This window comes from Mandrillus leucophaeus, unplaced genomic scaffold, assembly GCF_000951045.1.
Source record: "Mandrillus leucophaeus isolate KB7577 unplaced genomic scaffold, Mleu.le_1.0 Scaffold239, whole genome shotgun sequence".
Classification (NCBI taxonomy): Eukaryota; Metazoa; Chordata; class Mammalia; order Primates; family Cercopithecidae; genus Mandrillus; species Mandrillus leucophaeus.
This window is the reverse complement of record NW_012102465.1, coordinates 3,855,958-3,877,510: the sequence shown is the minus strand read 5'-3', so window position 1 is coordinate 3,877,510 and position 21,553 is coordinate 3,855,958. Positions and strand designations below refer to the sequence as shown.

The following is a 21,553-nucleotide window of genomic DNA, read 5'->3' as shown; positions in this document are numbered from 1 at the left end:
AAAAACTAAAGAACTCAGAGCATGATGAAATAAATATATATATATTTATATGAAATATATATATTTCATATATATATCATATATATATATATATATGAAAAACTCAGTTACTTTATGTGAACTCAAACAGCTGGCCAAAAAAAAGCACCTAAAAGGATAAAAAGCATCTAAAAGCTAAAAATCTGAGGCACAATAAGCCATTATAGTGACAGTTCAGTTAGTGGAGAACAATTAGTCAGATACACAGTAATCTTGGGCAGTAGAGTTTTTTATCCCTGATTTTTGTAACATATGATACTGCTTTTTCATAGGATAAGTATCCATTATAATTTCAAAATAGTGAAGTCTCTTCAAAAGCTGAGCACTTGAATGTAATTGCCCAGACCTGTAAATTTATACCATGTCCTTGTTAGTGATACACACTGGGCCAGCACAAATCTGTCTATATCCAAAATGGACAATTTTTAGACCAGGATCCATCAAAACACTTTCAGTATTGTAATGAAGCATGGAAACAACCATCTATTACAAATCCCATTAATTTTTAATTTGTTGGTTTGTTTGCTTTTAATCTCATCTCTTCTTTTCCTATTTTCAAGTCTCCCTGTTATGCCCTTAAACTGAGACTGTTCATGCTTGCTTATACTCTAGACAAACTTGGTTATCTTGAATTCTAGGAATCTAAACCTGAATCCAGGTATTCATTTGCTACTTTAACCTCTGTACTCAAACCTTTTAATAAGACTAAAGAAATAAGGGAAATAATGATGTTTAAGTCCATTCAGTTCCATTTTGGTCTGCCTCTTAATGATTTGAGTGACACTGAATCACTTAACCTTTTTTAGGTTAAATTTCTCACAAAATAGCCACATTGTTTCTCAAAGTGGGATAATTTGAGTTTAAAATTGGGGTCTCAGGACAGAAGGTGAAAACAGAGCATGTCTTAGGCAATTCAGGACATAGCATACCTACACATCCATTAAAAGGGGAGGTGTCTTAAGCAACAATGCCTAGTTCCTGGAAGGTTGCTTCAAACCCAGCATCTGATCTTAGCCCTACGCCATTACTCATGACAATCTCATGTACCCAGTGCATAAAAAACATCATTTATCTGTGACTTTTAGCATACATGCAGCCTTTAACACTTGGTATGTTGGACAAAGCAAAATGCTCTCCTAAAATTTCTGGTCTGGTCTACCTTAGAGCCATTCAAATCTCAGTTTTATGAAAAACACTGCAGAGATATATAGGAGTAAGTTCTAATCAAAGTATCTAGTAAAAAAAAAAATGTTTGTTTTTTAAATCAAATCTCTTATGTGTCATGGGACATCTTTTACAAATACATGTTAAAGCAACAAGAACACCTGGTTCTTGATTATAAGAATATAAGAAAAATAAGATAGAGTATAACTGTTAGCCATTCAAGAAGAATGTAGACACTGTTTATGCTCAACAGTCTTTTTATAGTGTATATACAGTATAATTAATAAATACTAAATAACAAATCAATAACTGGTTATAAGGTAGCAATAAATGCCATGTAAATATAGAGAGCTATAGAGTTTAGAAAAAGTCAAGATTACGCCCAGTTGCTTTGTTCAGGAAAAGCATGATCAAGTTCATAACCTTTAAAAGTTGACTAGAATTTTGATATGCATAGTTGAGGGAAGGGCTAGAACATTCCAGGGGAAAAAGAACAAAATTCATGAAGGCAAAAACCAGAAAATACATATGCAAAACCAAAAGCAAAAGTATTTCCATAAGTACATTTCATGAAGAATATAGCTTTCTTTCATTCAACACGGATTTATTGTGCGCCAACTGTCTGACAAGGACTCTTCTTGGCATTGAGAGTACGACAGTGAGTCTAGCAGAGCACCTACTACATGACATGTATATTCTGTTAGGTAAAGAGACAATAAATACCAAAAAATAATGTAAACAGAGTGAAAAATACTAGGAAGTAAAATTTAAGTGGCACGAAAGGGGTTACTCTTTCACATAATTACTGAGGCAAGTATTGAGTATATAGTTGTGAGTGAAATTAGGGAGTGAGTCATATGGTTCTGTGGGCGAATCCTGATTCAGGACAAAAGGAAAGGAGGCTTAGAGGGACAGAATGGAAGGAATGGGAAAGGGTTCTCATATTGGGAAAATTATTCAGGAGACACGTGTAGTTGGAATGGAGTAGCATGAATGAGGAAGAGAGTGGTGAAGGATGAAGTATGGGATGTAGTAAGGGCCCAGAATACCTGGGGTTAATCAAATCATGCAAAAGTCTTTGGATTTTATTCTGCCTGGGATGAAAGGTGTAAGAAGGTTCTAGGTAAGGGGTTGTCCTGATTTGCCTTAGTTTATAAAAGCTTACTCTGGCTGCTTGTTGAAAACTAGACCTAAAAGTTTAAAAGGAGAAGCAGAGAAATTCTTTAAGAAGTGGAATTTAAAAAAAAATAAATAAATAAGGTACTAAATTTACAAACTAATGCAGAATCTGATGAAAGAATTTCTGGTTCAAGGTTCAAAGTTTTTCAGTCAATAGTGAAATATGAATTAAGAAAGGATCCATTTTTACTTCAAAATCTAAGCATATACACAGAAAATAGAATTAAATAAAATTACTCTTTTTCTTTGGTATAATTGATAGCAAAAAGGGTAATGTCCTGCTTTTCAGTTATGCATTCCAAGCAGCACAGAGTATCAATAAACTATTAAAATGACTGTATCATATATAAATACATACATTTACATATAAAGTCCTTAAAATAAGTATGTGACATCACTGAGAAAGAATAACAAATGTATCATCTATCTTTCATTTTAAGGAATTTTAGTATTTTCCTATTGTGTAGAATGTGGGCAGGTGACAGTGTAGTGGCAGACTTGTGCCCAGGACCTGGATCTAGGCTGCCTGGATTTAAATTCTGACTTTGCCATTAATGAGTGGGGTGATATACGGTGAGGTTCTTAATTTTCCTTTGCCTTAGTTTCCTCATCTGCAAGTGGTGATCATAATAGCACTTATCTTATAGAGTTACTTGGAAGAGAAAATGACTTAAAATACATACAGCACCTGTAGCAGTATCAGCACATGGTAAAAACTCAATAAATATTAATCATCACTGTTATTACCACCAAACTACATTGTCTGGTTTGCTTTGTAAATCAGCTAATCATGGGATACAAAGACATCACAAAAGCTGATGTATGTTAGAGTGAAGCACACTGTACACAAGCATTAGGCAACCTAGGCCAATCAAGTTTACATTCCTGGAACAGGGCAAGAACTTCTGTTTGTCTATTTCTCCCTTGCTACCTCAGGAGATTTGTACTAATTACCTCTGGCGCAAAAGTCTCTATTAAAGGAAGCGTCTGATCAAATCTGTTCACTAGGTGACATGATAGTTGAGTTCAGTTCAAGTCAACAGAAAAAAAATTATTAAGTAGCTGTTTTATACACAGCTTAGCCATTTTTAAAATAAATATAATTCAGTCCTTGTCCAGTTACACTCAACATGAAACAGAAATGCAAAAGAGGAGGCCAGGTCATAACAGAGGTTAAAAGTAACATGATTTGATCTTTTAAAATAAAGATGCATTGTAAGAACGCAGGATGGAAACATCACGGAAAAGGATGGATTTCTCAAGGTTAAGGACCATGAATTCCATGATTAGTCATTTGAGCTTTCATTTCTAAGCAATAAAAAGCCATTAAGAATTTTGGATCTGGAATATAACATGAAATAACCTTAGTGAGAAACATGGGGTTGGATTGAAAAACTCAGAAATGATTGTCGTTGCACTGATGAAAAATGATGAAGGCCTGTGCTGCTCCTAGGAAAACTGGATCTATTTGCTTTTATTATTAATAAAAGTTAGGCGTGTTGATGGGCTTGCCATTACTTTTTATCTTCCTGATTCTTACAATATTGCCTCTGTACCTTTCTTTCATGGTGAATGCTCCTCATTCAGGCCAACATTGTAGTTTTATTAGGGTCTGGCAAACATAGGACCTTTATACCACCATGGTTTGTCTCAACCACAGGGATAGATGAGCACATGACCAAGACAAAGTCAACCATAATGGGCCCTTCTCCTTCACTATAGTTACTAGTTTAGATATGGACCAATTGAATACCTTCCCTGGGATTTTTCTAATTAGGATAACAGGGAAGAGCTCTCATTCCTCTCTGAATCTGAAGATACAGGACTAACAACTTCCATCTCCCAAGAGTGTATACATTACTGTCAAATCCTCACATGGGAAAAACCTGGCTGCAATATAAGACAATTATGTGAATCTCAAAGAAAAGTCTAGGTGAAAGATAGAGAAATTCTTAAAAAGTTTTGAATTTATACTTCTTATTAGCAATGAGAGGTATCCCACTTTGCCTTTTCTACTATTTGAACAGTTGAACAACAGCTTGTTTTTATTTTTAAATACCAGTTAGAGATGGGTTTCTGTCACTTACAATCACAAATTAAAGGAAGATGTTTTGATGATGTGTTTAAATCTTGATATAAAAACAAATTAGCTTAAAACTGTTTTAAAAATGATGGCACAGACAATACTTGAAAATTTAATCATAAAATGACAAATGGCATCTTCCACCTTAAGAAATAATAAGTGCAGAATTTGAAAATAGTGCTGTAAATAGAAATTAAAACCCATAGTTAAATAATACCTAGATTTACATTGCGTGTGCTTTTTGACAAGCAAATATGAAAGCACTTTCCAATCTTAGGAGAAGCAGTTTCTTCCACTGGATTTCATATATGTTTCCTGAAGAATGAAGTGATTCTGACTTATTTTCACAGAAACAAAGAAGCAGTAAAGAACACTGGTATACTATTTATTATAACTAGGAACTTGACACAACAGATTAGTCTGAGTAAACTACCATGGTGCTGTGTAGCTGGTTAGAATTTGGGTAGACAAACTGGCCTTCCATTTGAACTGGGACATGTCTTTCAAGGCAGGAAGTGAATGCTGTATTTTTTTTTAGGGCTTTCTTCTCATACCAATTTGGCATTTTCAAGGCTGTTTTCAAAAGGTCCACAGTATGTTCTTAAAATAGTTACATAGGTGAGTTTTAAATATATATGCAAATACAAACAGGGTAGATACATAGATAGTATTTTTAGGCATGGAGTAAGTTTGGTTGATTAGCAACAGTCTTTATTTCATGAATGGTTTTATGACATAAATTTGCCAGAAAACAAAAGAACCTTTAAAAAATCTAAAAGATTTATAATTATGTCAAATCCCATATAAAAAAAAATTGATTTTTCTGTTTCTAAATCAGCATATTTTGCATGTCAAATGAGTTATTACCATCACAGGTTGGAAGTGGATGACTCCACCAGTGGTTTTTTTCGCATAGAAGGGGCTCTTCATGACTCAACCTGTATCCTGGATCACAACTAAATGAAACAGTAGAGCCAATGGAGAAATCATGACCATAGCGACGGCCATGTACAGGTATTCCAGGGTCCAAGCAAGAATATGTGTTTACTGTAACACCTAGAAAACAAAGGGAAGAAAATAAAGACTAAGCTTGATGGGGTTAGGATTTGCTGAAAATCATTCCTAATTCTTCAAACAGTTACAAGCAATGATTTTTACAAATAAAGGTACTCGTACTTCATTTTTAAAATCAGCAATTTATTTAGTAAATTTGTTTTTTTCATTTCCTACCATTAAGGATCAAATTCAGGTCATTTAATTATATAAGAACTTGATGAAAATGTATAACTATCTGTAAAATTTTGTATTGTTTTAAATTTTGTGTATATATACACATATATCACAATAATAATCATAGTGATAGTCAACATTTCTTGAATTTATTATATTCCAAGCACCATTCTAAATATTATACAAAATATTCTAATCACTAAAGGAAAAAGAAGAAGAGTAGAGGCATTTTGCAAAGTATGAAAGCATGAACACCAGAACCTAAGAAAAACCAATTAGTACGTTTCCTCTGGTGGTTAACTGTTGCTGTTATCAATAGTCTATAGTACACTTCAGTGTCTCCTGATATCTTCCTTGCAATTTACAATCTCTAGCTGAGATCATGCCATGACAATGTTTTCTAGAAACATTCCTGGCCCCCACTTGTTCGATGCCAGTAGCACTTCTCCAGTCATGACAATAACAAATATCTCCAGGTATTGCTACACATTTCTTGGGGTGCAACAACTCCCAATTGAGAATCACTGGTATAAAGTATACCACGTTATTATTTTTTCTTCCTATATAGGATATTTAAAAAATGAATAACTATGATTTCTATATTCCAAAATTAATCATTAACATTTTTAATATTGTATAATTATATTCAATCACATTTATATGAGAAAATATTTATTTGTATTAGCTACCCAATTCAAAAATGAAGCTAAACAAAATGGTACAAAATAGAAGTTTAATTTTAAAGAGGAAAATTGCACATTTTAAGTATATTTATCAAGCATATTCACTTCATCTAAATGCTGTTATTTTAATGAAAGACTAAAATACAATAGAGACAAATTTATCTTCAACACAACTACTTTTATCTGCTAAGTTCCTCTTCTAAGTGAGACCATTATTTTTCCAAGCACCCAGTGCTTTTTTTTTTGAGACAGAGTCTTCCTTTGTCACCCAGGCTGGAGTGCAGTGGCACAGTCTCGGCTCACTGTGACCTCCACCTGCTGGGTTCAAGCAATTCTCCTGCCTCAGCCTCCTGATTAGCTGGGACTACAGGCACATGCCACCATGCCCGGCTAATTTTTTGTATTGTTAGTAGAGACGGAGTTTTACCATCTTGCCCAGGCTGGTCTCAAGCTCCTGACCTCAGGTAATCTGCTTGCCTCAGCCTCCCAAAGTGCTAAGATTACAGGCGTGAGTCAATGCGCCTGGCCAGTACCCAGTGCTTTAAAACTCTCATTTGTCTTTGACTCCTCACTTTTTTCCTCCACAAAATATGTCTGAAATCCATTCTCATTGAAAAGCATCATGTCAAGTATTATTTCTCTTACCCTATGCAAGGCCCTCATCACCTCAAGTTTATGAAATAAACAATAACATCTAGCATGTTTTTCAGTATCTTTCATCTCCAATTTATTCTATATAAAATGTTGGACATACGTATAGCCAAAACATGTTTTTTCATAGCTTTAATACCCGATGGCTAATGGCACCATGTTCAAAGTCGTCACCCTGAAAATTAAGATTCCCAAATTAGACTTTACTATTCTAAATTTTTGTCATTATCTCCCAGTGGTCATTCTTTATATCAATCAGATAAGTCTCCTCATTAGTTTTACGCTTTGTCTCGTAGGAATACCTTCAGTTGTCCCCTTAACGTACACAATCTTCTCAATTTTTAACAGAAAAGTTTAGATCCCCTTCCTTTAGGTTTCAATTTCCTCCAATGTTCCAGGTTACATATAACTTTCCTTTACATGAAACTCTAACATTGTAGTAAAATCTTCTAAAATCAGAGAAATGGGGGTTGCAGTGGTCATATACAATGTAAATTACAGTAAAATTTAATTATTCAAAAGTGATTGTAATGTTTTTGGTCATTGACCTATAGTAAAGGTCAATGAATATATGGGGTTAATAATTCATTTGCCTTTCTTGGCTTTTCAACTGATAAAGTAAGACGATGTATTTATTTTATGTCTTCCACTGTGCCGCATTGATCTAAGAGTCACAAAATAAATCTAAAGAAATAATTCATAATTGATTGACAAGCAAATAACTCAAGGCATAATTCAAAGCAATGGAAATGTTGCAAACTTAAGAAAATGAGAAACATCATGATGAACTGATATCAGTATTATTTATTAACAGTCATTATTAAATACTAAAACATAATTGGTAAGTAGTTTTAGAAGATTCCTTTTTTTTTTCTTTAGATGGAGTCTCGCCCATCGTACAGGCTGGAAAGTAGTGGCTAATCCTGGCTCACTGCAGCCTCCACTTTGCTTCCTGGGTTCAAGCAATCAATTCTCCTGCCTCAGCCTCCCAAGTCGCTAGAATTATGGGCATGCACCACCACGCTTGGCTAAATTTTGTATTTTTAGTAGAGACGTGGTTTCACCATGTTGGCCAGGCTGGTCTCAAACTCCTGACCTCGAGTGATACTCCCACCTTGGCCTCCAAAGTGCCGGGATTACAGGTGTGAGACACCACGCCCAGCTAGTTTTAGAAAATTCTTAAATTTTGGCAACGTACATAATTTTCAGAAGTTCATGTCTGCATTTTATCAAATGACATTAACATTTTATCTTTTTCCTTACTGCTTCATAGAGCTTGTTTTTTTTAAAAAGTAGAATCCCCAAATAGACATTTTTCTTATTTATGTAAAAAAATATTTGAACATTTTATGTTTCTGTTTCTACTCCTCCTCCCCTCAAATATCTATTAGTCATAAATTGTACATTCTTTTAGATGTCTAACATTTTCCTTAATTGGAAAATATATCTAGACATTCATACAAAAAACTTATATCTGGAGGTGAATATATGTCTATAGGTTTGTTCTGTATCCATTTTCAATTTTAAAATTTGTATAATATTTAGATATCCAAGACTTAATTATAGTCATATTTCAAGCAATACAACATAATAAACAGATGTGATTTTTCCTGGGGAAAAACTACAGAAATAAAAATAAATTATATTCCTAAAGTCTACTTTATGCTGTTATAATTTTAATGTGTTTTGAAACCTATAAATAGTCTTATCTTTTTTTTTTTTGAGATGGAGTCTCACTCTGTCACCCAGGCTGGAGTACAATGGTGTGATCTCGGCTCACTGCAACCTCCACCTCCTGGGTTCAAGTGATTCTCCTGCTTCAACCTGAGTAGCTTGGATTACAAGCATGCACCACCATGCCCAGCTAATTTTTGTATTTTTAGTAGAGATGGGGTTTCTACCACGTTGGTCAGGCTGGTCTCGAACTCCTGACCTAGTGATCCACCTGCCTCAGCCTCCCAAATTGTCGGGATTACAAGCGTGAGCCACTGCACCCAGCCAACCTTATCTTATTGATACAGTTTTTGTAATCCCCGTGTTTTGAGGGGCAGACAGAATGGGGTAAAAAATGCCTTGGGAAAGGCAATATAACAGAAACTTGGAGTACAAGCCATGGTGGCATTGCAAGCATTCCTTCCTATAGGATTTTGATTGCCTGGGGAAGATAAATTACTTTCACTTTCAATGATATTGATTTAAAAAAAATAGAAATACAGCAAATGCCAAATGTATTGTTAATGTTCTCATTAGTAATCTACTGATTTTGAGGTTCGTGAATGGTTCATTTGAAAAATACAGTTTAGTTACCTTCAGCTTGGGAAACAGTAAGAAAGAGATGAATGAAAAGACTTTTGTTTGTTTCTTGATAAGAAAGGATTTATGATGTTGGAGATTATTTCACAGGAGTAAATATACCACAAGACTAATAGAAGGAGAGAAAGTGATTTCTTAAAGACAAATTTAAATACAATGCATCTTGCCAGATTTGACCAAATTAACACCAAGTGTGTCTCTAATCAACCTCAACATTTCTGAGCTCTCAGCTTCCACTTTGCCCTTTAAGGCACTAGCCCCCGAAAATAACTTGGACTATGACACTAAGAACTTGTAAATGACAAACGCTAACTGAAGGTATGCATTTGAGCAGGCCTTCTTATTTTTATTCCTTATCTGACTAGCTTTTGTAGGAGAAATGTAAAGACCATCATTTATTGAGAACATACTGTATGTTACCAGTTATGCTGCATGTTACCAGTTACGCAAAACACTTTGCATGTTTTGTTTCATTTAATCTTTAAAATAGTCCTGTTTCTGATAAAGACCACATACCCTGGGTGGAATGGGATTGGATATGATTTACTGGGTAAAGGATACTACAATGGACTAAAAGAAAAGCTGCCTGGCCCGGCGCGGTGGCTCAAGTCTGTAATCCCAGCACTTTGGGAGGCGGAGACGGGCGGATCACGAAGTCAGGAGATAGAGACCATCCTGGCTAACACGGTGAAACCCTGTCTCTACTAAAAAAATACACACACACACACACACACACACACACACAAAAAAAAAAAAAAAAAAAAAAAAAAAAAAAAAACCTAGCCGGGCGAGGTGGCGGGCGCCCATAGTCCCAGCTACTCGGGAAGCTGAAGCAGGAGAACGGCATAAACTCCAGAGGCGGAACTTGCAATGAGCCGAGATCTGGCCACTGCACTCCAGCCTGGGCGACAGAGCGAGACTCCGTCTCAAAAAAAAAAAAAAAGAAAGAAAAAAAAAGAAAAGCTGCCTGCATATTGATATCAATTAATTACTAGTAATGATTAGTTTTGAAGCAGATTTTTCTAAATGACTAATTTGACTCAGGTTTAATAAATACATGCTAGACTAAAAATCTCAGTTAAGGCACTTTAGTTCATTTGAACCCCCACGTATATGTGCATTCTCTTGTTGCATTTTACAATGATTTTTGCAAAGTATACTTTCATTCTACAAAGCTCAGAATAATGAGAAGTTAATATAATTAAACAATACTGTAGATAAGATGATTTTTAAAAAGTAATGGATCTATATGGACAATTATTTTAAAAAACCCATGAGTCCATTGACTATATGTATTGAAGGTAGATGCCCAACAGCAAATATAAAACTATATATTTGAAATGCAGAAATTTCTTCTTGAGGGGGAAAAGGTCATAATCAACTTGAATATTAAAAGAAATAATATAATATCTGCATTTGAAATAAAGACATTTTAATAACCCTCTTAAGTGTGTTGTTAAGATTCATTTATCAAAAGTGCATTTCATGTACAAGTATATGGCTATGCATTCATGATGAAAACGTATGCATATGTAAATTTATATGTTTGCACACATATAAATCTTATGCAATATAGCCACACATGCACAAAATGTTTATAAAGAAAAAAAAGCTCATTTCTGTGTTCATATCAGCATCAAAATTTTTCAAAAATCAAAAATATTTTAGACTTTTTAAACAAAACCATTAGATTTAATAGGGATTATAATGATTCCAACACTCTGAATTATAGCTTATATTAATATAATTTTCTCTACTTACATTAATCATATTTAAATATATGTGTACACAGTTTGCTTTTTAATTTTAATATGATTTTCAGAATTTTATGCAAAATAATAAAATTAAATATTTTAAATGGAAAATACGTACAATCAATGTGAGGAAACTATAAAAGAATAACTGAATTTGTGAAGTAAATGCTAAAAAAGTTATTGTTTATATATCTCAGGCTGGCAATTACTGCTTATTATCTGCTTTTCAGAACTATACACAAATAATTGGTACACAAACTCATTTTCAAATAATGATTTGATGCTTCTGATATTTCTTTAGTATTTTGCTTCATAATGATATTAGATAGATATTGCTGGAAAATCTATTGCAGAATTTACTAAAACACACACCTTACCTTATAAAGCATTACATTCTTATAGATGAAGGAAAGTTTTGATTTAAAATAAATAGAGCTACTAGTTCTCTTAGTAAAACTATAATAATACAAAATGTAGAGCAAACAGAATGAGGAAATCAAAAAATTTTATCATTACTTACTTTCATAGTGAATCTTGAAGCCATTATTGGAACGACTGTTGTCTGTTGTAAATAGAAGGTATATAAAATTACTGCTACTAAATAGAAACTGGGGCACTTGGGTGCCATTGTAAGATCCAAGCAAGGGTGACAGAAGATTTGGCCCATCATGAACTTCCAGAACATCATAATTTAGTTCAGTCTGAAATCTAAGGTTAAAAGACACATGTGAAAATAGATTTAGAATAAACACTATATAGGGAAATAATACTTTAGACTGCTATTTAAATTCTTATTTAAAATTTTTCCATTTTATATTGTAATTTTCTTTAGCTTATCTAATATCTAAGATACCATTTAAGACACCATCATTTGTGAATACCAAAGGTATAAGCTCTCATTCCTATGAAAAATTATTATTAAAAAGTTATGTGTATATACTTGTTGTTCCTAAGTAAGATTCTTTCAAATATTATGAATTATCTTTTTCAAATATTATAAATTGTCTTTTAACTGGCCTGTTCATAAACCAAACATATTTTTGGAGTTATCTTTGGTTGCTTTCCTTATTTTTACGGAAAACTATGTGGTTTACATTTATTTTCAATCAGATAATTAGATTCTCATCTTAATAAGATATACATTTCAAATTTGACATCTGCTTTTATAATTATTTTTTATTAAAGTGTTTTTAATTGATACATAATTTTATACAAAATTTTTGGATAAATCTATTTCAGCCATTAAACATGTAATAAAGTTTGTATTTGAAAACAACAGTTCTAAGTAGGTGGTAACTAATGATGATACATTTGATGTTTATTAAAGTGTCGGCAGCTCTACTAAAGACTTTATCTACATTAGTTTATGTAATCCTCCCATTAACTCTATGTCGTAGCTGATATTATTGAACCCACTTTCCAAGTAAGAACATCACAGCCTTCAAAACTTTTTTCTTTTTTCTTTCTTTCTTTTTTTTTTTTTTGAGACAGAGTCTCATTCCATCACCCAGGCTAGAGTGCAATGGTGCCATCTTAGGTCACTGCAGCCTCCGCCTCCTGTACTAAAGCAATTCTCGTGTCTCAGCCTTCTGAGTAGCTGGAATTACAGGTGTGTGCCACCATGCTTGGCTAATTTTTGTATTTTTAGTAGACACGGGGTTTCACCATCTTGGCCAGGCTGGTCTCTAAGTCCTGACCTCCCAAAGTTCTGGGATTACAGGTGTGAGCCACTGCGCCCAGCCACCTTCAAAACTTAAATAGTATCACATTATCTTAAAGTACAGAGGAAGGCATCAAAACCAAGTCTCCCTGACTCTAACCTCTATTCTATGATGTCTGATCTTATCATTAGATTTTTGGTTGCAGTGGGCCAAGATCACACCACTGCACTCCAGCCTGGGCGACAGAATGAGACTTTGTCTCAAAAAAAAAAAAAAAGGGAAGGAAAAAAAGAAATTGTCAACCTATTATTTGGTTGCTTTGTAGTCAGTCTATTGTGAAGATTGAAACTGGAGTTTCACTTTGACAGCTAGTCAGCTGACAACAGCCATATTAAAATGCACAGAAGAGTCAGGCATTACTTTGAACTGAAACATAAAGAGACTTAATTCTTAATAGCATATCAACATTAACTGGTGATATAAATAACGTGTTCAGTACTGGTGAATCTTTAAAAAGAAAATCATTGCAGATTTGTCCTAAGGAACTATAAAAATACATTCTAATAACAAGCAAAATAGGATAGGGTTACACAATAAATTGAATTTCTTTCATTTTCTGTTTTAAAATAGTTGTATAAATTTCTCATGAATTGCCTCTATCTCGTGTTTGTTTATGAAATTAAATTTATTGTTTATGCTAAACAAATATTATGGTAGCACTAAATGTTATTATAAATGAAATTGGATCTAATCTTATTCAATTTTTGTTGTCTTTAAAAAACATTATTGATGTAATCCAAACCCTTCCTAACCAAATTGGAATAGTCCTCATTAACTTAAAAAAAATTATTCTCTGAAAGACATAGTGATAACATGCATTCATGGAGCTGATAGGAAAAGGAATAGAAAGATACATTTTGAACGATTGATAATAAAATGAATACGTCTTAGACTTAGCAGCTGCTGGATATTGAGAAAATTTAGAAACTGTGGGAATAAACAAAAACAAAAATTCCGTTGCAGATCTGAGAGCAAGAATTGCTAAATGTTTGGATATGTTAAGAAGAGGTAAATGGTTTTAAAAACATGTTTGTTGGTGTTACTGCTATTTTGTTTTGTATTTAACAGGAAATCATATTTCTTACAGTTTTATTGACAAGCTGTTGAGACAATCTCAAAGAGAAAATGAATAACACATTTGTAAATAATTTTTTTTCTGTAGGTTAATTTTAATAATTTTCTCCATTTGAGAATATAGAAATAAAACTACAAAATAGCTATGCCACCATCTTAATTATATTATCCGGTTTTTACAAATTTTATTTTCAACACATTTAAATGACTCATGAGTAGTGGAGAGTAAGTGACATGACTCTAATAAATCATTTCTTGGAACCAACTTCTACGACAATATTCTCAGAATAAGAGGAATTATTAAAAAGTTGGCAATGAAGTGTCCTTACAAGGGTTTGTCTGGAAATCAGAAGGGAATTAGATATTTTCAAGAATCTAGTATGTGTTAGATATTTTAGAAATGATATTCTATTTCTCAAAACAATCTCTAGAGAAAAATAAAGCACCAAGACATTATAAGGCCACTGATCAAGGATGTGGTAGACATACTTATGTCTGATTTCATAGTGTCTATTTTATGTTGCTACCCTAATGGATAAAATTCACTTATTTTTTAAATTGAAATACCTTGTTCATCCCTTTGCTACTGAGTTACTGCTAACCATATGATAGCTTTGTATGATGTAGATTATTAAAATAACCGATTTTCTGGCAAAGCACATGGAGTATAGACAGCCCTCAACCAAAATCTCATACCCTTAAAAGGTCTTTAGAAAAGAATAAATAGAAGAAGATACTTAAGGAATTTTTTTCTTCAAATAGCTCCAATTCAATAATCTTATAGGATTTGGGGTGGAAGTAAAGGAAGGGCAAATAGAAAGCTCAAGCCGCAAAAGGAGCATTTATTTCAGTTTACAACAGTTAGAAGAACTTGGGACTTAATTTTATTTTATTTATATAAGGTAGATTCAAAATAAATATGTTGATATAAATGTGTTCTGTTTATTCTAAAATATTGAAAATATCATTAATAAATTCTTAAAGCATTCTAACTCCTGATTATTCCAGTGTTTGGGACAATTAACAAAGAATGATTGTTTAATGATTGGTATTAGGGATGTGGAAGGAGCCATGAGATTACAATTTATGTGAGTGGGTAATTTCATGATTAAGAAATGAGGCACAGTTGACAAGTCTGGCTTGGTGATGTTCATGGGGAAAAGCAAAAATCTTTAAACTGTAGGAAACATTCCTCACTCCAGGCCTATTCTGATCTATTTACAAGACTGATTATTGTTCCTGTGCACAAATCTTACATTGAAAATCACTTTTCAATTAGACTTTCTCGCTTCTAGCCTAATTTAAAAGATTTGTGTCTTAATCAATAGATAAGAGAATAAGAAAGTGGCAGAGTAAAACACGCTAAGTAACTCTATTTATAGAAATTAAATTAAGTTTTTGTCTATTTAACTAGTGTTACATTTTATTAAAATGGCTGGAAAGATTTCACCAGAAAGTCAGGTTTGAAATGGTCTAATTTCAAATATAGGCTATACAGTACAAGTGAATTCATTTTGGAGAATTCTAAAGGTATTTAAACAAGATAGGAAAGCACCAAAGAGGCCTATATTGGCCTGTTGGAAGGATAGAAGACACATGCTAAGAATTTTGGACAGAGAAAATAGTGCCTTCAATCAAAAGTCCAAAATCAAAAGTCAAAGTATGAATGCTCTCTGAATTGCAGGCATTGTTTGGCAATCAAACTGTTTGTCAAGTGGGCCACTCTAGCCTACTTTGAGCTGAAAGATAGTAGGAGTTTATTTATTTAATGAAGATTAATGACTCTCATTAGCAAATCAGCAGATGCTTTTCAACATAATAATGCACTTTGTGTTCATAAAGCTTAAACTAGTTTTCTAGTTATATTATTTTTGGCTTATATAGTATTTTAAAAATGAATAAGAGAATAAAAGAAAATGTTATTTTAAAATAACATTCCAGTTTCAATTAACTAGAAGGTGGGGAAGGGTTGATGTCTTCATAAGAAAACACTGCTGTTTGATTAAAAAAAAAAAGAAAACAGCATGTTTCAAAAGAAAGGCAAGATCCATTCCTACTCCCCAACTTCACCCAGAAAAACAAATAGTTAAATCACTCTGCATAATAAAGTAACAAATATTTTGAGACTTACCCTGCTATATACCAGAAGAGGCAGAGGGAAGGGGGAAATGAGGACTGAAGATTCAAGATGCAGAAGAGATTAAAGATGAAGAATGGTTTGGGATAAGAGAGGGTATTGGAGAGATACAAGCAATTATTCCTGTGATGGGGGTTATCAAGAAAATTTAGAACAGTGTAGGCTTATTCAATCTTAAATGACTCTGGATTGTGCCATAGTCCTCTTTCATTGTCACCTGCATTATGGTTTTCATGAGAACGAAAGAAAGTGATACAAATGAAAAGAGTAATGTTGAGAGAGTGCAGCAGCTTCAGTCTCTATTACGTAGGGTGATTCTGGAGACAGGATTTAAATTCAGAATTGAACAAAAGCATCCCTAGACATTCTTTGAAAATTGTAGGAGAGAGTAGATTCCCCTTGTATGTGGGATGGGGGTCAACTCTTTTTACTTGAATATTGAAGGATAATGACTGGTGAAAGTCATCTGGGTGATAGATACTAAGAATGGATACAAATAAAATATGAAAATAACATATTTTCAACTACCTTTGCACCTCCTGATACAAAACAATGTTTAGTCCAAAAGAAGAAATACAAAAATTATGTACTTGACATATTATATCAATATATATGAGATTATTTCTGATAGATTAACAAATACGCTTGTTTTTCAAATGTAAAATACTAAATTTAAAAATTGAAAAATATGGATGAAATACTTGTCCTATTGTTCCAAATAAATACATATCATGCTTTATCGTATATTCCAAACCAAATGTATTTCTGTGTGCTTAAGTAAGGTTGGTTAATTTTAGTTCAACATTCATGGAACAACTATATTGGAAAAATATTTAATAATGAATAAATAAGATGCTTTTCAAGCTTTCTAAAATTGCTATGGCAACATAAGTCATGTAAACCAATAAATAGGAGATATGGTTTCAACAAAATAGCAACAACAACAAAAAATGCCAAATGAATGTAAATGAAAACTTTAAAAATGTGTAAATCATTTTTGTGGGCTGAATTGTGTTCCCCCAAATTTCTATGTTGAAATCTTAACCACTAGTAGTACTTCAGAATGTGATAGTATTTGGAGAAAGAGACTTTAAAAAAGGGTAATTAAGGTAAAGTGAGATCATATAAATGGACCCCAATCCAATGTAACTGGTGTCCAGGACATAAACACACACACAGAGAAAATCTCATGAAGATAAATGGAGAAGACAGCCATCTACAAGGCAAAAAGAGAATCCAGAATAAACTGTCTTGTGTACACCTTGATCTTGAACTTCCAGCCTCCAGAGCTGTGAGAAAATTAGTTTCTGTTGTTTATCTCACGCAGTCTGTGACACTTGGTTATGGCAGCCTTAACTAATACAGAAAACTAATATAGCCCTAGTAAACCATGTAGATTATAATAAGATAGTGTTAAATTAAGTTTAGCTTAAAACCTCTTGTATACTTTGAATTCCTGCGTAAGAAAGGGCAAGCTAACTAAGAGTATAATCTTGCAATAAATAGCTGAGTGTCATCCAATTACAGAAGCCAAGTTTCAGTCAATAACAGGCCACCAACTGATCAGATCATATCTATACAAGGCAAATGCCAAGCTGTAACTAATCAAGCTGTTTCTGTATGTCACTTTTTTTTTTTTTGGTCTATAAATACTTTCTGCCCACTTGCTATGTGAAGCTCTTCGTGTATACTGATTCAAGGTGCTACCTGATTCATGAATTGTTCTTTGCTCAAATAAACATGATTAAATTTAACTTGTCTAAGGTTTTTAACAGTAGAATGAACCCATGTGAAATGTTTAATACTTTACATCTGTTCAAAGTGGAATCTGTTCTCTCCCATGCAGATGTTAACACTAGCATGGATGGACACATTCAGTGAAGGACCTTTTGAGTTAGGAAAGAATCATATTAGGTTTGTAAAATTCAATCTTCAGTCAATAATAAATATATTCTGCTGTACTTATATGTTTTTCATGTGGCTCTAATGCTTAAGGAAGTTTTTTGTTCACCTGTTTGTTTTTTAAGAAAGGGGTTGGGAGATGAGAGAAGTCAGTGATATAATTGAGAGATTATATAGATAAAGCTATTTTGATTTGTAAATTGTGATTCAATAGCATATGAGAAGTTTCATTCTTTTAACATTTAAAATATTCAATATTGTAGCCTTTTACAATATAGTTTATTTGATCAGTAATACTAATTTTTCTAGCGGAAATAAAAGGTCAGCTGTTGAACCATTACTACATACTACATGACAGTCATTTTCAGAAGGACTTAGAGGTGAAAGCATATGGATAGCGTGCCTAGGTGTCTTAGACTGCACTACAGTGTTGATTTGAATGTGTTTACGGCACCTTTGCTTCTTGAAAACTAGCAGAGCAGAATTCACAGGCCCTTCAAAATATAGGACAACTAAACTCATTAAGTTAAAGGTCACATGTTCGTATCTTAGTAGTATACATGTACATAAAGCAAAAAGGTCGATCTTGCATATTTCAATAGTACTGATACAGCATTAAACAAATAGAAAATTAACTTGGAAACAGGCTGAAAGGTTAAAGGTGGCAAACAGATGAAAGCATTCAAAGCACAGCAATTTGACTATTACAATAAAATTAAACATTGATTTGGTAAATGCAAAAGAGAATATCAACTAGTCTTTTAGATAATATTTTCTTTAAAAGTAGAAAAAATATTTGTGAGACCTTTCAAATGTAATTTTGATGGAGTGTCCAGGTTCAGCTTCAATCACCCACTCACAATTCAAAGAGTCTTTGTAGTATCCTGGCCATCCTGGTGAGAGAATCACTCCACTGGGAGCTGAAAAATGGCCACCACATGGGGCTGAAAAATTAAATCAGAGAACAAGTAAGAATAAAACATTCAGCATAAATCACAGATATTATTCTTAACACTAAAAATTTTTTAAAACAAATCTCTGCATATCTTTATTAAATAGTTAATACTATTTTTGAAAGTAATGGTACCTCATCAAAAATGATGATTTTTCTAAAAAGGTAATCTACTTTTCAAAATATGAAATAGCTGTATTTAGCATAGCTCATCCTTAAGTCCTTAAGTCTATGAATAATACCCCTTACATATGTTCTTGTCTCTCTATCATCATCTTTGTATTCAAAGCTTGAAAGAAAACCCAAGTTGTTAGTTTTGATCTCTTTCTCTTTTATTTTCTTACTTATGTTATCAAATTCTACTAATTCATCTTATACACTAACAGTTTGAACTTCCATTTTCCAGAGTCACTACTATAATTCAAGCCTTCATTGATTCAGCTTTTTACCTTATTTCTCATCTGCTATTTTCTTTCTTACTTTAGTACAGCTGTCAGAATAATGTCCTTCAAATTACAGTTTCATCACACCATTTCCTAGACATCTATCCCCTTTCTTTGTTTTGTATTTTGATCTCTTTTCTTTTTAATATCAAATTTAAATATTATTTATCATTTCAAATATTGTATCCTCCGATTTCCCTAAACTCACACATAATTGAAACCACAATGATAGCATTGCAGTTCCAGTAAGCACTGATTAGATCATTTAGTGTAAACGCTCATTTTGGAGATGTGTAAACCAAGTTTTAGAGAGAGCAAATTGCCAAAGTTCACTATGTTGAAAAGTTTTAAAATCACTTTCAACTCAACTTCTGCAAAACAAAGCCTTAGTACTGACCCTCTTCCATTACTTCCCGTATTGGTAAATGAAACCACCATCTGTCCAGTTGCATAAACTAGAAAGATAGAAGTATTCAGTTTTCATACTTATATTATTTTTACCATTTACTCCCATATCCAACCCATCCGTTACTCCCATATCCAACCCATCTGGGAGCTCGCTCTTGTTTCTCTAGCTCTATGACTTTTGTCTTAGCTTAAAGTACCATAATCTCATCCCTGAGTATGGAAATATCCTCTGAACTGGTCTCTGCATTTACACTATTCTCCATGCTACAGATACAGTGATTTTTTTTTTCTTTTATTTAATTCACAAAGCTTACCATGCCCTTTAGTGACAACTTTCTGTGTTTCCTAATAAGGCTCTGTAGGATCTAGCTGTTACTTATTCTCTAGCCTTGTCTCGGAACTCCCCTTCACTCTGCAGCCCAGCTACATTAGCCTGCTCTACTTTCTGGAAGTATACACTGAAGAGAACATGGAGGAAAGAGTATTTGAGATGTTGAAAATTATCAGGAAAGAAAAAAAAGGCTAAATGTATACTAGATCAACTTTTTAATACATCACTATTCCCAGTATCTTATCACATTATTTTCTTTAAATCTTCCCATTTAAACTCTTACCCATGTGTTTATATTTTTTCTAGCTTATTTCTTTCTGCTTTGTCTTACAGAATTTCTGAAAACAATTGCTCTAGACACTACTTTACTCCTTTTTATTCTTTAAATAACTTGATGGAACCCAAATGAAATAGTAAATATTTATAAATTGGCCTAGGAATTAAACATTACTGTAAAATTTCCATTTTTAGTAAAACATTTTCTATGTGAAATTGCCAAAAGATGTTATTTGTATGACAGAGAACCTTCATAAAAACTAAGTTTTCTTTCTTAGTAGAATTTAATTTCGTTTCCTGAAAAGCTTTTAAAGGAGGCCATTTTCACGAGGATTATTTACTCTTCCTAGTTATGATGACTCATAATTAGGTTTCCTGTAGGGTTATGCATTTCAAAAATGAAATTATGTGCATAATAGTCACGTAAATTACCATACTTTACAAGACAGAGCTAAATATTTTAGTGAGAGAGAGTCCTCAAAGTATGGAGTATTTCTAACACAAATCTTCATTATGTCAGCAACTCATATTGTTCCAGAAAAGCATTCATTCATTCAACCTAATCATCATTAGGCAAGGTAGTCATAAAATTAACAATTGAGTAATGGGCCATAAAGGATTAAAAAGTAAAGTACTGAGAAGCATTCTGACTAGTCACTCAGTGCAAAATGTGAGGGAGGCAGAGTTAAGAGGGGGCTTTAGAGTGAAAAAGTAGCCTAAAGATGTGATTCATTGCTGTTTGTTTCCCAAAATGACTCTCCAGAATAGTGACTCTGCTTGTGGTTCTTCTTCTACTTCTGATATTTTCTGAAGGTGCTACTTTCTCACTTAAAGGGTTGGAATTTCCCTAAATTATTCTTCCAAAAGTATAGGAACCAACTCTCCAGAAGGTCTATGCCCAAGAGGTGAGAGACATGCTTATGTGGGTCGGTCAGCAAAAGTCTCATGATTAAAGTGACCCTCAGGCACATGAGAGGAAAATGTCAGTAAGGAGATGTCATGGTGTAGCAACAGTGGAAGAGTATGGAGTAGATAAAATGCAGGAGAAAGGAGAGACTAAATGTAGAAAAACAAAACAAAGCAAAAAAACAGCTGGAGAAAAAAAAAGCTGCCCAGAGTTTTGGAACAAAAGCCTAAAAATACTATTATTATTGTTATTTATTTATTTATTTATTTATTTATTTATTTATTTGAGATGGAGTTTCGCTCTTGT

The 21,553-nt window shown here is 33.2% G+C and overlaps 1 protein-coding gene across 3 annotated transcripts in view; it reads right to left on the bottom strand.

Annotated features, from left to right (window-relative positions):
- CSMD3 (CUB and Sushi multiple domains 3) overlaps window positions 1–21,553 on the bottom strand; it is a 1,277,440-nt gene that overhangs the window by 422,142 nt on the left and 833,745 nt on the right. For all 3 annotated transcript variants that reach the window (XM_011982326.1, XM_011982327.1, XM_011982328.1), the window contains 3 exons: window positions 18,736–18,874; window positions 11,617–11,804; window positions 5,333–5,521 (listed from right to left, as the gene is read on the bottom strand). In XM_011982326.1, coding sequence (XP_011837716.1) covers window positions 5,333–5,521; window positions 11,617–11,804; window positions 18,736–18,874 — 516 coding nt within the window. The remainder of the gene's footprint in view (window positions 1–5,332; window positions 5,522–11,616; window positions 11,805–18,735; window positions 18,875–21,553) is intronic.